At 42.9% G+C, this 14,833-nt stretch overlaps 2 protein-coding genes across 9 annotated transcripts in view; one reads left to right on the top strand and one right to left on the bottom strand.

The window, feature by feature from the left end:
• Positions 1-31: 31 nt before the first annotated feature.
• CUNH12orf65 (chromosome unknown C12orf65 homolog) lies at positions 32-5,908 on the bottom strand. 4 transcript variants are annotated; one of them, XM_019538883.1, is made up of 5 exons: positions 3,528-4,745; positions 2,739-3,068; positions 1,762-1,976; positions 1,697-1,715; positions 32-278 (listed from the first exon to the last, which is right to left on the bottom strand). In XM_019538883.1, the coding sequence occupies exons 1-4, from the start codon at positions 3,594-3,596 to the stop codon at positions 1,706-1,708; spliced, it is 624 nt and encodes a 207-aa protein (XP_019394428.1). In that variant the 5' UTR covers positions 3,597-4,745; the 3' UTR covers positions 32-278; positions 1,697-1,705. The 4 variants fall into 4 exon arrangements, with proteins under 4 accessions (XP_019394428.1, XP_019394427.1, XP_019394429.1 ...); XM_019538882.1 differs by lacking the exon at positions 32-278 and adding an exon at positions 5,826-5,908 and having other exon boundaries at positions 1,223-1,715; positions 3,528-3,684; XM_019538884.1 differs by lacking the exon at positions 32-278 and adding an exon at positions 5,335-5,354 and having other exon boundaries at positions 1,223-1,715; positions 3,528-3,684.
• A 77-nt stretch (positions 5,909-5,985) lies between these two features.
• The window catches only part of MPHOSPH9 (M-phase phosphoprotein 9), a 41,542-nt gene continuing 32,694 nt past the window's right edge, over positions 5,986-14,833 (top strand). Inside the window, exons 1-4 of one of the 5 annotated variants that reach the window (XM_019538879.1) lie at positions 5,986-6,316; positions 9,939-10,074; positions 12,186-12,342; positions 13,011-13,100. In XM_019538879.1, the coding sequence (XP_019394424.1) occupies positions 9,968-10,074; positions 12,186-12,342; positions 13,011-13,100 (354 nt within the window). In that variant the 5' untranslated portion in view covers positions 5,986-6,316; positions 9,939-9,967. Of the gene's footprint in view, positions 6,317-6,602; positions 6,918-9,938; positions 10,075-12,185; positions 12,343-13,010; positions 13,101-14,242; positions 14,281-14,833 lie in introns of those variants that run through there. The other 4 variants (XM_019538878.1, XM_019538876.1, XM_019538877.1 and 1 more) reach the window with 4 other exon arrangements.

Genomic DNA, 14,833 nt, shown 5'->3' with positions numbered 1-14,833 from the left:
AAAAACCATTCTGGATAAATGACTAAAACTGTTATTTGCATCTTTGTATGTATTTATTACTTGATGTAATAAAACTTATTTTCATTAACAATTTGTATTAAAACCATGTAGAGTGCCTTTAATCCACCTAATGTTAAATGTACAAAAGAACCTGGTTAGATAGGTAAAGGTTTAACTTCCACGTGTAAGGCTCAAATCTGGGATCAGAATAGAGAACACGACTGCACACAGCTAGAGATGCTCCTTCCATGGCATAGTTGGATGCAGGCAGGCAGTCCCTGCAGGAAGGAGGTAAGGCTGTTTGCTGTCTCTATTCCTCTTCCTAAAGAACAACTAACCCACTGCACCCACAAACCTTCTTAAGTGCCACAAATGTCCTTTTGGAAGCCCTCTCCCTACCCTTTCACTGCTGGAGCATAGCTTCTTGTAGCAATCCATGGTACATGCATGAGAGATGATACAAGTTCCAGGCATGACTACATTTTTCTTCTTTAAGAGGAAGATCAGTCGAACATCTCTGGATTCAAATTAGCATTTATGTGACAACACACTGTAACTACTTCCCAATCAAATAACACTAGAGACATATTTCAAACAAGACTGAGGACCCTTTGAGGTAAAGTTCATACACGTAATAAAATGTTCTGTTTTGCTATATCAAAACTCTGCATGATAAATGAAGCTGTGAATGTATTACTGAAGGTAGATGTTTAGTATACAATGGAAACCCAAAGAAAGGTGACTAAGACTAAACACAATTTCATAGACTTCACAGACATTTGGGCTAGAAGGGACCTCGGAAGATCAGAGTCCAGCCCCCTGCCCCAGGGGCAGGAAGTCAGCTGGGTTCATAGGATTCCAGCAAGATAAACATCCAAATTTCTCTTGAAGGCATTCAAGGTAGGTGCCTGAACCACCTCTGGGAGCAATCTATTCCAGACCTTGGGGGCTCGGACAGTAAAGAAATTCTTCTTACGTCCAGCCTGAAACAGTCGTGGAGGAGTTTTGTCTTCCCTTGGGGTGTTCTGGTAAGCAGACGTTCCACCAGATCCTGGCGAGCACCCGATAAACTTACAGGTGGGAAAGGGACTGTGTTGCTTAAGAATATTTAAGATTAAGTCCTTTTTCTCTCCACAGTTGATTTTTCAGTCTACAGTATCCTCCACTTCTTTGTGTAAGAACAAGGTATTATTCTATTGCTGGTTTATTTGATATCCTGTAGTTTATGAAGGCAATTCTGACTTCAGTAGGAATACTGCCTGTGCAATGATTATGGGTTGTCCTATGTTTTAGTGATGCCCTCATCTTTATGTAGAGGAAACTTAAGCATCAGACTAAAAGAGATGATTATATGCCTAAATCCTCATACTCTGAAAAGACTATTCTTAGTCTATTGTGTTTTTTCTTATTCCGTCTCCATGGACTATGTAGAAGACAAAAATCAGTAAGATGCACGGCAACAAGGCCTAAATGATTGTGTTGCTTCTTTTACCAAAACTGCCTTAAACTCAGCATGAATAGTTGGTTAACTGTTGAATGTGGGGAATGAGGCAGTGGATTGAGGCTGAAATGTGACTGTTGTTAGCCAGTGGTTAAGTGCCTTGTTTTTTGCTAATGGATGCTCATTCATTACTCAATATTTTCAGTAGTGTTTGGGAAGTCCTATGGCATCAAAATGATGGAAAAATTAACATACTTGCTGTTTTCAGGGGAACTGGTAAAGTCAGTCCTTCCTCTAAGTAGACATATCACTTCATTCACAGTTCCTTGTTCTCCAGTTCTTGCATTTCTTTAAATTGTTTTTTCCTTTCCAGGTTTTCCTTTGCTTTTCTTTTCTTCTCTTGCTTTTTGTTCCCTGCTTCCATCTTCTCTTTGAAAACATCACTATCTTCACCTTTGTAAAATAGGTCAACTTTTTCTTGCAGTATCCCTCTAGCTCTCTTTCGGTTCAGCTCCACTGATCTAGTTTGATGACACTGAAAAAATACAGTTGGATATTTTTTATTTTGAATGTAATTTCACTTAGAAACACTTTTTTCCTTTTATTATGTATGTTGTACTAACATAGGGTCTGATCTTACAGCCCTCAACTCATGGGCATTACTGCATCAACTCCCCTCTTCCTTCCCCCGAACCTGGGAAACTAATATTTGACGTTTCAGAGTTATTAATGTAAGTGGACAAGCAAAAAAGAAAACACCTGTCATAACAGTTTCTGAAGGGTTATCAAGTCTCTCTCTTTAACATGATAATGAGCTTCAGAATCATTCCTCAAATAATATTTCATTTGAACTAGTAATCAAAATAATGGTTTCAAAGAACTAGCCTCTCTGCTACAGCAGTAAAAAAAAAAAACAAAACAAAAAACCATCACAAAGAAGCAACACACACACACACACACACACTCCCCTGCATTTACTGGCAGCTAGATAACACAATGCTCAGGTTTTTGAGGTGTTTAATATTTAAGGGATCCTGTAAGTCTGACCCCCTGCCTTCTTTCTTCAAGACATCCTGAGCTTCTTTTTATCCCTAGCTTTCTGTGATTCTGTAGTCTAATTTTAATAAGGTGGCCTTAAAAATGCTGGAAAAATAAAGCAACATACAGCAACTGTAAATATCAAGACAGAAAAGTTAGAACTTTAGGATTTTATATTGGCTTAAACCACTAGTTCGCAGCTTTGCCAGCAGGCTATTACCAAACTTCTTTACCACGCAAAACACTACCACATAATTACCTTGACTACAATCCCAGATGGAATGTGCTTCAAGACAACACAGTTGTTTGTTTTATTAGTTGCTTGGCCTCCAGGGCCACTACCTCTTACAAACTGTTCTTCTAATTCTGTCTCACTTAGTGCAAGAAGATCACGAGAAGTCTTCTTCCCTGCTACTTGGAAGAGAGGCACAGACTGCCTGGGTGATAAAAACAGTTGCTTCCTCAAAGTCCATGGCCTCCAAGATACTACACCTATTTTAGGCAGCCAGGTCATAGAGTAAAATAAGCCTAAATCGTTCATAAAGAATTGGAGACAAGAGTTCCCCTTCAATAGAACCTGAAATAGAAAAAAAAAAATACAAATATTGTTTTAACATTATAATACATCTGCGGCTATTGTAGATAATACACAGGCACTTCATGTTAATCTAAAGTGTCCTATAGGATGTTGCAATTTGCAACGAAAGTGAGACTCTGGAATAGTAAGAATTCAAACAAACTGATGTGAGGCTGCAACGTTCTCTCTTAAACTAGCCAAAAGTTAACCTGCTACTCCTAACAGGGATCTGTATAATGGCAACAAGTTGAGAAGAGACTAAAAGGTGTTTGCACAAAATATGTAAATTTGGGGGCGTTCCTTAGTTCAGGTGGAATGCAAACTACTTGCAATGTCCTTGTAGCTTTTCAGGACTCTACTTTTTAAAGTGGTCCAAAGTACCAGTTGCATGAAAGGCAACATGTTATGGGTTAAATTCTAGCTCTACTAAAATATTTGGGGCCAGAATACTTCCTCATTAAGTCTCTGTCACTTAGGTAAGAAGAGGAGGTTAAGCACACACCTACAATCAGATTTGTAAGCCTCCCATTGAGTCCACATTTGCTTTTGCTGGCAGTGGAAGGCATAATTCTACCCTCACAGAATACCTTTGCTGTCCAGAGGGAGGACAAGCCCTGGTACAAAGACTCTGTTGGGTCAAGGAAGGCAGGTCTAAGTCATGGCAATACCAGTAGAAGCCCTCCTGCTGGAGGATTCCTGGGAAATGCAGTAGACTAGCACATCCCCAGCCGACTCTCCCGTACTATTTCAGTAATGCTGGCTCCGCAACGGGGCAAGACTACAACTCCCCACCATGCTAGCACAGACTGTGGAATGAATCTGTCCCACAGACCAGATGATTTCAGGAGAAGGCCCAATCAAACCAAAACTTGAGCACTTTGTCAGGAGTTGAACAGAAATGGTGTATTCAAGATTATGACAAACATCCCCAGCTTTTCTTGCACAAGAACCCTGGGCACATGCGTGTTTCTTTGCAGATACCAACACTTTCTGCCAGGAGCCAGTGTATAACTAAGGTGACCCAGCTAATGAGAACTCAATTTAAGTTTCTTTGCAGACTACAATAAAATTAGCTAAAAATTTCAAGTTAGTGACACAACGGCAATGAAAACCAGCCTAGGCTCGTCAAGCAGAAAATGACTCTTTGCTAGATAATAACGTACCTGGCCGAGAGACCTCCAAGCACCATGTAGGTGGTACAGAAAGCGACTGAAGTTAGCAGTTTGGCTGATGACACATTATACTGACTGTACTAAAACAAGGCCCTGTTATCTTTCAAATAAAATACAAGGGTCATTACCAACCAGAACTTTTAATACTATGCAGGACTTTTTGGGTGATCATAAATCACGTTACTCAAGTTTCAAGAAGGAGCAAAATGCATTCTACCTCTATGAATTTCACTTGCAAAAAAGTTAATTTTCATTTTCTATTCTACACTGCTGTGTCATGTGGTGCTAAAGATATGTTCGACCCCCCAGACGGAAGCATTTTGATGCTGGATGATAATAACTTTCTACCTATACCCTGTACAATTTTTACACAAAACACCTTGGGGTGGTTTGGGGACAGAAATAATACTGCGTTAATGATTAATATCTCTACAAAAACCAAATAGAAATGACACTGTGATCACTAAACAGAATATTTTACAGCGTCACCACTTAGCTCAAGTTTACAAACAGAAAACAAACTTTTTTTTTGTTAAACTCAAAAAATTCGTTTGATCCCATCTCCAATTTTGTAAGTATATTGGAGTACCATATTACTTATAGGTCTTTGCTGTTACAGTCTTTGTTGGCTCTACTAAAAGTGTTTCCCAGATTTGTCAATTTTATTCCAGACTAATCTTGTTGCTGTGGTGTTTAGCACTCATCTGACTGATGGGACTCTACTCCCGAGTAACTTTCCCCTTCCCAGCCCTAGACCTACATCAAAACTGGTTCTTTCAGAGTTTAAAACAAATCGATCATGGAGCAAATGGGCTTGAAGGACGGAAATACACCGCCCTGTCCAGGTCAGGGCTTTGATGCGTTCAGACAGGTGAGCGTGGGAAGGACTGTGCAGGTGACTTCGATACCATTTATTCTTCCAAATGAAAAAAACCAATTTGATGGCACAGTCTATGGGTTTAAAACCAAGAATAAAGGGCTTTCATATGCAAGCCACCTGCTCCACACTGCTTTTAAAAGTGTGTTAGCTCTCTAATATCTGTACCTCCTTGCAGGAGAGAAGTATTAAGGGAATGAAAAAGATACTCCCCACCCCCAAACCTTACTGTTGTTACCGGCCACTTGGTGGCACTAGCAACTAAATGATGGATTTTGTTGCAAAATTTAGGGGCTCCCTAAAGTGTGGGGCCCAGGTTTGCCCCCCCCCGCTAATGCTGCCACTGCTGTGCGGTTTGCAACAAGTGTCCAATTTGCTGATGGGTCATGAAAGTTAACCCTCTAAGGGCCCCCCCGCACTTCAGGGCCTGCCCCCACATTTCGCAATTAGTGTCCAACTTGTTGATAAAGGCTTAGTTTTCATGACCTAAGGCCCCTCCACACTTTAGGGGGCCGCAAAATTTTGCAACAGGTGTCCACTTTGCTGATAGGTCACCCAAATTCAGCCTCTCAGGGCGGACGTAACAGGTGGGTGCTCCGAGGCTCGCTTCAGCGCGAAGGGAGACCGGGGCGGGATGAGCCCGCGGGGAGGTCACCGCCGGGGCGCTCCCAGGGGCCCCCGCGGGGCGACAGCTTAACGGCCCCCGCACGCCGTTCTTACCTCAGGGAGCAGGCCGAACGCCCAGTGCGCACGCGCAACTCACTTCCTCGTTGAGTCACTGCTCCCCCGCGCATGCACAGCCGAAGCTAAGAGGCACCACCCTCCCCTTCCCTTCGCCGGCCTAAACCTGTAGCCTGCCAGCCAATCACGGGGGCCGTCTCACGCATCCGCTTTCCTTGGCGCCAATCGTGTGCCGGGAGCCTGTCCGGCGCGTAGCCGGATGGGCCAATCAGGACACGGAGGCGCACATCGCGCATCTTCCTCGACTTCAGCCAATCGGCGCGCGGGCCCGGGTCTGGCGCGTGGCCCGGCCGGCCAATCCCCGCCAGGGACACCTCCTGGCGTGCCCTTTGCCCTCTCACGTTCGAATCCCCGCCGCCAATCGCGGGGCGGAAGGAGGCAGCTCGCGCTTGTTTACTGCCTAACGGCCGCCGGAGAACACTTCGCCCCCCGCCAAGCGCACGCGGCCTGCTGAGCGCGCAGACATGCAGGTAGGAACGTAGCGACCCCTAGCACGCACCAGGTCACGGTTGGCGCCCCCGGTAGGAGCAAGCTGCTCCGTGCCCCCTTCCCCCACCGCTGCGTCCTCGTTTATATCTCTGGCCCCGCCCCTACTTTTGAGTGGCGGGCTTGCCAGCCAACCAGCAGACTGCGGCGCTGTCAACATTCCGGAACATGGTGGAGGGCTATCCAATGGGGGGCGGGGGCGGGGCTCTAGTTGAGAACTTGGGACGGGCCGGGAGGTGGAGGTGGGCGAGGGCACGGCCGCGGCGGCGGGCTGTGGGTTTTTGGTCTGGGTCACAGAGCCCGACGTGCCCCATGAGACCCAGGAACGATTTCTACCCTATGAAATATCAGAATATGACATTTATAAGGAGCTGGGTACTGTTAAGCAGCAGAGCAATGGCCTGTTCTCCCCTGTCAAATTAGTGCTGTGGTGCATCATGGACCACCAGTTTAGAAAAGGAGAATAAAATCCCAAATGCAGCGATTGAAAAGCAGCAGCTGCTGCACGGTCGGAGCCTAGAAGAGCAATGATGACCTGCTGTTTTGTCTTTTGCTTCATAGGTTTATTAACAGACGTGTAAAAACGTAAGTGATTCACGTGGGCTTAAAATGCTGGACTGGTTTGCAAAGCTCAACCGTTACTGTCCCCATGGAGAGAAGGGGCAGGCAAAGTCTGGCCGACAGGCTGGATTGGACTGCGGGGGACTCCATTTCCCAGCAGCCCTTGCCTGTGTCACTGCAGCCAGTTTCCATGGAGACCTCAGCAGCCAGGGGCTGTGAGGGTGGGGCTAGGGTTTCCATGGAGTTGGGCACCAGCAGCGCTGGCAGGGGTTGCAGCTGGGCGGGTAGCTGCTCTGGGGCTGCCATCTTGCAGCAGTGACAGTGTGATCCGGAGCCGGGTCAGAACTACAATCTGCTGCCTGCATGCCTCCAGCAGGGGATCACAGCTCTGCCGGGCCTTGGACCACGCTGTTGCCCCCACTGCAAGATCCCAGCCCCAGCCTCAGAGGAGCTCCCCACCCACCCAGCCATGTGCCCTGCCAGTGCTTCTGGGACTAGCCTCCATGGAAACCCTGGCCCTGCACTTTCACAGCCCAGGGACAGACGAGTTGGTTATTCCCTGATCCTGTTATGGTAAGGCTGCATTTTTGCTGTGGACAAGCCCTAGCTGTTGCAGTGGCAGTGTGAAACCAGTTTACATTACAGTTAGAGTTCATCCAGCTCCTTGGATTCATGTTTTGATCAAGTTATTGGCTTGACTGCTTTTGTTGCTTAGATGGGGTAGAAAGTAGAGTAGAACTGCGCCTGCTGATTGTGTTTTTGAACAGTTGTAGCTGGCTTGGTACTGACATGGTTTCAGTATATACCAAGGGTAGAGACAGTTTTATTCTGTAAAGGTCTCTGTTACAGAATAATTGCACCAAAAAAAGCCACATTTTATAATTTACCTCCTTCCTTCCAATAGAGTCATGGCATGGTGCCTGAACACTTGTAATATATGCTGCTGTTGTGTTGCTTGTTAATGGAAGATGATTTCAAACATGGCTCCATGATGGAATAGGGACCAAGCTTAGGAAGTCAACACTTCAGTCTGAGCATTGGAGAGGCAGTTTATTCAGGCTTTGGTGGGGGAAAAAGGACCCCCATATTAGTTTGTAAGTGATCCCTTTTGCTGATTCAGGAAGCAGTGCTGATAGACTTATGGGTGATCCACTTCTAAGTTTCCTGGGGTGGGTGGCAGTAAGCAAAATCCTTCAACCTTTAGAACAGGGTCTGACACACTGACTAGACACCCATTAGTTTAAAGACTAATGTTATCAGACAGACCTGTGTAAAAAGCTTGTGCACCAGCAAGGTCCAGGAACAATATGATGCTGAGACAGAATTATCCATGACACTTAGTAGATGGAAATGGGCTTCCCAGCAGCATTCATTCTTTGAACAAGATCTGGGCATCTATGCTTCATTTTTTTTTTGTATCAGCCTAACGTGTCTGAAAAATGTGAAGGTTTTCCACAGTTTCCTTGACTGCTAGAAGGGAGAGAGACAGATCTTACTTTGTCTTTTTTTCTGTCTTCTCCCAAGAACATGTAACTGTACTAACCTGTAGTCTAATTAGACTAATTTAATGTTGCTAGTTTCCTTTTTTTTGTGGCCTCCCATGGGGAGGGCTGCATAGCCTGTTAAAAAAAAATCCTTTTGTCAGTATTGCTACTGCTCCTGTTCAGTGAAGCCAAGTGGAATACAGTTGATTCCCTTCAACTGAATTTTGGGAAAATAATGTGAAATTGAGCAGAGGGTCTGGTACTGTATCTGTAAGATTAGGAAGGGAGCATCATACTGGTTTAGATGCAGGTTACATTTAGAAGGTTATCTGTGAAGCCCTAAGGGCTGTACAGTTTTTTTTTTTTTTTTTAAAAAAGCTTTAAATCTTGCAAAAGTTAATGACTCCTCCACTCTGGTTCATTGGAAAGAACCTCCTGCTTGCCACTGGACATCATATTTTATAAACCCCAAACAGAGAGGAAAAAAGGATGGTTGTGAGATGCAACATGGCAGGATGTTTTTTTTTAACGGCTCTGTCAGTCACTTGCCTAGTTACTCTGTCCTCTCTCTCTCTTTGAATTCCCCAACCTGTTAAGTAGAGATAATACTTTGCTACAGCAGGGGAGCGTAGTCAGGATACAGTCATTAATATGTAGCAAATACTGAAATAAGCAGCACCACGGAGAAGTGTCTTTACTTCTGATGAAGATGTAGAAACTTGAAACTTGTTGCCTGCTTTAAATTACCCCTTTGGATGCTCTACAGTCTAGTGTTCTCTTCCTCTTGTTGTAAAATCACACTGCCCAGCGTTTTTGCTTGCAGCAAATGAGTTAGCTGTAGTAAAAATTACATTTGGCTACATATGATTAATTAGAAAGAAATGTTACTGAAAAAAATGTGAATACTTTTTGAGTGAATTATTATGCAGTATTAAGAAAAATGTATTAATTAATCCTGTGAGACTTAACACAAAGGTTACACCACAATCAAGATCATGTGAAGGAAGAATTAGGTCAGTAACTGTATGGCTAGAACATTTGCAGAGCCTTTCCTGCCTTTCTGCCAGTATGTCACCATACCACCCTGAGGACTGGCCAACTTGCACTTGGTATAGGGTAAGGGGCAAGGGAAGTGGGGGGTTGCTTGTGAGTGCCATGGCTCTCTGGGGTTCTAGCGAAGCTGCACCCTGAGGAACATTGCAGACATTAAAGTAATGTCAGAAATGGTCACCGAGAACGGCTTGGCCACAGCTATGAATTGGACTGTACCACTGTATTTGATCACTTAGCAAAATTGCCCTGGTACCTTAGTGTACACCTGTGTTTAGATTGCTATTAGTTGATCTATCAGTCAGGTCAGAATCAGTCCTGAAAACATGTATGCTGAGTAACTTTGAAGTTTGTCAACCTATTTTTTCAGAATTTGTTTTGGAGCTTAGGGTCTTCGTGTTTGTGAATGAACACGTGCTTAGCTGATGAAGCATTGGAAGATGAATTAGACTCCGTTTCGTCAAACTGCTTTTTTGAAATAATAGAGTGTGTTGTTTCTGTATTTGCAAAGGAGAACAACATCCTTCTGGGGCATACAATATGGAAAATTTGGATTTGGTGAAAATTGTGCAAGAAAGTCCTTCGTCTTCTGTAGAATCTGGCATCAGAAATACACACAACACTGGCTGCAACTTAAATACTAACAGGTAATGGCGAATAGCACAAACTGATCTTTGAAATTTAAAAAGTGTTATTGTACTCCTCCCTTGAGCCTCAACTCATTTGAAGTGTTACCTCTTACCAAAAAGAAAGCTTCAAAATATGATATATGTCTTTACTGTTTCTGACAAAAATGTGATGAAAAAGTCTAAGACATATACATGACATGATAGTTCAACATGTTTCATTTTTGTTAACCTGTAGGGAACGCTGTTATATCAGTGAATTTGTATGTAAGCCTTTATAACTGCATGTTGACCAGTCCTACTTAAATATTTTGTGAATAATTTGTACTTTATGTTAAATTTAGCTGACCAATTGATAGCAGCATGAAGTGGGTGAAGTTGTGATGTTTTACAGCCTTCTGAATATACTGGGTAAAGAAAGAAGCAGTGGTACAGCTCTCTACTGTGATTCAATGAGTAGTGCTGCCGAAAGCCGCAAAATCAAATTTATTTTTTCCATGACAGAAATCTTTACAATGGGACCAGACAGTTTTGTTCAAACTGCTGCAAGTTACCATTTCAAAGCAGGTGAAACAATAAGTAAGGAGCAAAGGAAAAACAGTCTATATCTAGAGCATTTTATTAAATAAAACTACCAAAAATCAGCACGTATACCTGTTGACTCTTGTAACTATAAATAATCAGTGACATCTTTATATAGATTATAAGGAGGAAAAAGCAGCTGTCATCACAACAATCTCTCTCTTGTCTGCCTCCTTCCTTGGCAACCTAATTTTTCTCTTTAATACTTTACTAAGGTAAGAAAAATATATTGTCTCATTAAATATTCTGGTTTGCAGTAGAGTTCTGCCAGACAACTCTCTTGGGAAAATATACACCAGATCCCTTAGGCACACTTCTCAGCTGTTCCAGGCATCCTGGTCTGGGTGACTTAACCTCCTAGATGGCTAATTAGGCATAAGATTGTAATTAGTGGTTTAAGGAAGCACTGTAGTGCAGGTGAGCCAGATGGACTTCTTGTGGCAAATACATTTTCAGCTTCTCTGTGGGATAGAATGCCTGCTGAGAAGTAAAGTGTTAGGATAAAGTTTTGGGGGCCTCAACTGAACTACCCAAGAGAAAGGGGAACAGACATGTTTCCCAGGAAAGCTAGGGATCAGGGTTGCCAACCCAAGAACATTTTTTTACTGATCATCTGCAGACTTGTTACCAACAGCTGCATTTTTTTTTACTGACATATGTTTTACTGAATGTAAATGCAGCCCTTCTGCCAGACTCTGGATAGCAGCAACAAGGAACAGGTTCAAATTTAGAGGGTTAACATCAACTTCCTAAATCAGGCTCGAGCCCCACTCAGAATAAAGTCTAACTTGACCACTTGATGGTTTTACACCATGCTATCTCTGCCCCAGGGGTCCATGACTCACTCGCACGCCCTGTTAGACCTGCCTGCACCTTGTACTATGGTGCTGCCACCCCAGCCTATCCTCCAACATGACCTCTGTTGGCCTTGCTCCCCCTGTCCTGGCATGGACACACTTCTGAGGCCTCTCTTCCTATCCCAGCCCAGCAACTTTGTCCTGGCCACACTGCCCCTCCCTGTCTCACCTGATGCCTTGGACTGTGTGGCCCTATCTATATTCAAGGCAAGCAGCCATTATAGGCAGGTGATGGGTGACAGGATATAGTGGCAGCACGTGGCTTGGAGGGGGAAGAGGGAGTCAGAAAGCCCTGCAAGAGAGCTTTCTTGTGTGTCCTTTTGTAAAGCTGTACTTCAACATTAGGAAATTTCCATTTCATCCTCCTGCCCTTTTGGCCATACCTTCTGTCCCCTTGGAAGGCCATTATGGTAATAATGAGAATATATAATGTAATAATTAACTATTAAAGTAAATTTTAATATTTTGTGTTTACGATGACTCTGTAGCCACCTTGCAGCATTTTGTGGATTCTGTCTTTTATGGGAGAATAACCTTGTTCTTGTGATGAGATCAATCAACTTTTCGCCATATTGGGCTTCAGAATACAACTTAAAGACAAAAGGTTTTTGTACTGCGACTCTACTATTTTAGCCACCGTTTCAGCAACATTTGGCATAATAAATAATTAAAGGTTCTTTCCTCATGTTTCAGCAGAAGTAGTCCCTTGTCCAATCCAAATGGAGTTTCCAGTTTCTCAGGGAAGACCAGCCCGTCTGTAATCCCTGGGTCTATTGAAGTGTTGGCTTCCTTTATGCAAGATATTCAAAAGACTGGAAGGACTGACTCAGAAATTTTGCAGAACTGTGAGGTATTTGTTGTTCAGTTTTTACTCTTAAACTTACATTAACCTAGACAAGTTTGCATGGTGGAGAGCAGGTCTAATGGGGTATAATTGAGCAGTAAAATATAATTTTTATTCAGTCACTTTAGGAAGCAGGGCACTATATCAGGTAGAATGCTTTATGCTGCAGACTAGTGGTTGGCTTTGGGCTAGATTGACCCAGTTCAGGTTAGAGATGGGCCAGTGTGTGGAAGATGGGTGCCAGGGCCCTGCTCTAGACCAGTGTTGCTCAACCTCTGGCCCACAGATCTATGTTATCCAGCTTGTGGGGCTCCCTACAGGCTTGGAAACTTGGTTGCAGGGAACTGGTAGCAGTGATAAGTACCCTATTAAATTAACTTTATTTTAGCTTTTCAAAAGAACCTTTTTTCCCTCCTTTACTTTTAATAAAGCCTAGGTTACGTGGATGTGTAAACTACAAGTGCTGTCATATTTTTGAGAAGTGTGTACGTAGTCATTTGTTTGCGCTACAAATGTTGCCACTTGAAAAAATCTTGCTGTAATTTTTTTTGGTGGGATTATTATTTATTAATTGCAATTAGTAATGGCTAAGTTTGGGGCCCATATTTTGATAGCAGAGCAAAAGTCAGTTAAGAAGCCAGTTGTTTTAAATGTTTCACTTTATGATTTATTAGACAAGGTGGCTACAGTTATTCAAACTGGTGGAGAAACAATGTCAGGAACAAATAGTTGCCCAGCAAGAGCAGTTCCACCATCAAATCCAAGTAAGTGATTATTTGTTCATGCATGAGCTTTAGACTAATGGCTTTTTAACAGATTGTTTTTTAGTTAATACAAAGAAATAGGAATGTTGTATCCACTGCTGCTGTGACACAGGCTTGATCGTGCCTCCATATATGTACATTTAGTCCATGGGAGTTTTGTGTATGTATCTGGGGAGATGACCAGACCTCTGACACTTCGTGTACACATCTATGGTATCTATATCACCTGGCTAATTAATAGCATAACTTCTAAGAACATTTTCAGAAAGGGGAAATCTTGTATGTTTGATTTGAATTGCTCTGTTTTCACAAAGGCTTTGAAGCCAAATTTTAAAAAATAGCTTTTGTAAATAACTGTCATTTTATGTTTCCAGTTGGAATCTAGCTTTCTTTTAATTTTAAGACAACATAAAAGAGAACGTAAATTTTCTCTAGCAGAAAATATCTGAAAACTGGCTGTCTTTTTTCTATAGGACCTAGCATAGCAAAACATTCATTGTAATCTCTCAGTTATTTTACTCTTGACTTGGAGAACATCTCACATGAGTGATGAGGGGAGGCTGAGGGAATTGGGCTTATTTAGTCTGGAGAAGAGAAGACTGAGAGGGGATTTAACTATCTGAAGGGGGGTTACAAAGATGGAGCTGGACTGTGCTCCCTGCTCTGTCACCTGCCACCACTGAGAAATGGGCTCAAGTTGTAGCAAGGGAAGTTGAGGTTAGATATTAGGAGGAATTTTCTCATTAGGATGGTAATAAAGCACTGGAACAAATTACCCAGAGAGGTTGTGGACTCTCCATCCTTGGAGGTGTTTAGGACCTGGCTAAACAAAGCTCTGGCTGGGATGATGTACTTGGGGCTGGTCCTGTAGCAGGGGGTTGGACTAGATGTGACTTCCCGAGATCCCTTCCACCCTTCATTTTCTATGATTCTTTCTAACTAAAAAGTAATTCAAGATGTGAAGATCTGGCTGTCAAGATTCAGTTTCTTCTTCATCCTTATTTTACCGTGAAAGCAGAATAGAGGGAAGTGTGTGTATGTGTGAGAGAGAGAATATCTATTATATGTATAATATTAAATAACTTCATCATTTTTGGTTGCTGTTTCTCCCTTCCCTTTCCTGATGCCCTCCACACGAATAGTAACCAACAGTTACTGAATTGAAAAAAAATAACAAGAGGTACTGTCCTTTTCTTTATCCTATTTCCTATTACCTCCCTGTTTTCTTTCTTTCTCCTGTCTTAATACTTTTGTCCCACCTGCATTCTCTTACCCTTGAGTTTCCTTCTTCATGTTATAGTGATTTAACAACCTTGTTGCTAATGATATCTTTGACTCCTACATCATGTTGCTGATAGGAAGGCCTACCTCTGGAAGAACTAATTCTGTACTTTGTGGTATCTGCAGAGACTAACTAACTGCATGAATGGCAAGCTGGAAATTAAAATCAGTGGCCCCAGTTTTGCTCTACCAGTTACACCAGTGGCAATCCGGAGTAAATCTGTTGGATTCATCATAAAGTAAATGGACTTAGAATTTATGCTGTTTGTCTGAGAACAAATTTTAGCCCTGGGAATCGTGGAAGTAATTAAATATAGGGGAAACAGCACACGATTAACAAGGAGATATAACTGACAATTTTCTTTATTAGGCTGCGTTCACATGAGCGTAGACATTTGTTTCCCCAGGGACAAGAAGCAGCGATTCTGCCACTCAGAGCCCGTAGCTGGAGT

Source organism: Crocodylus porosus, unplaced genomic scaffold (assembly GCF_001723895.1).
Source record: "Crocodylus porosus isolate Cpor-Errol unplaced genomic scaffold, CroPor_comp1, whole genome shotgun sequence".
In the NCBI taxonomy this organism is placed as follows: domain Eukaryota; kingdom Metazoa; phylum Chordata; order Crocodylia; family Crocodylidae; genus Crocodylus; species Crocodylus porosus.
This window is presented reverse-complemented; position numbering and strand designations above follow the sequence as displayed.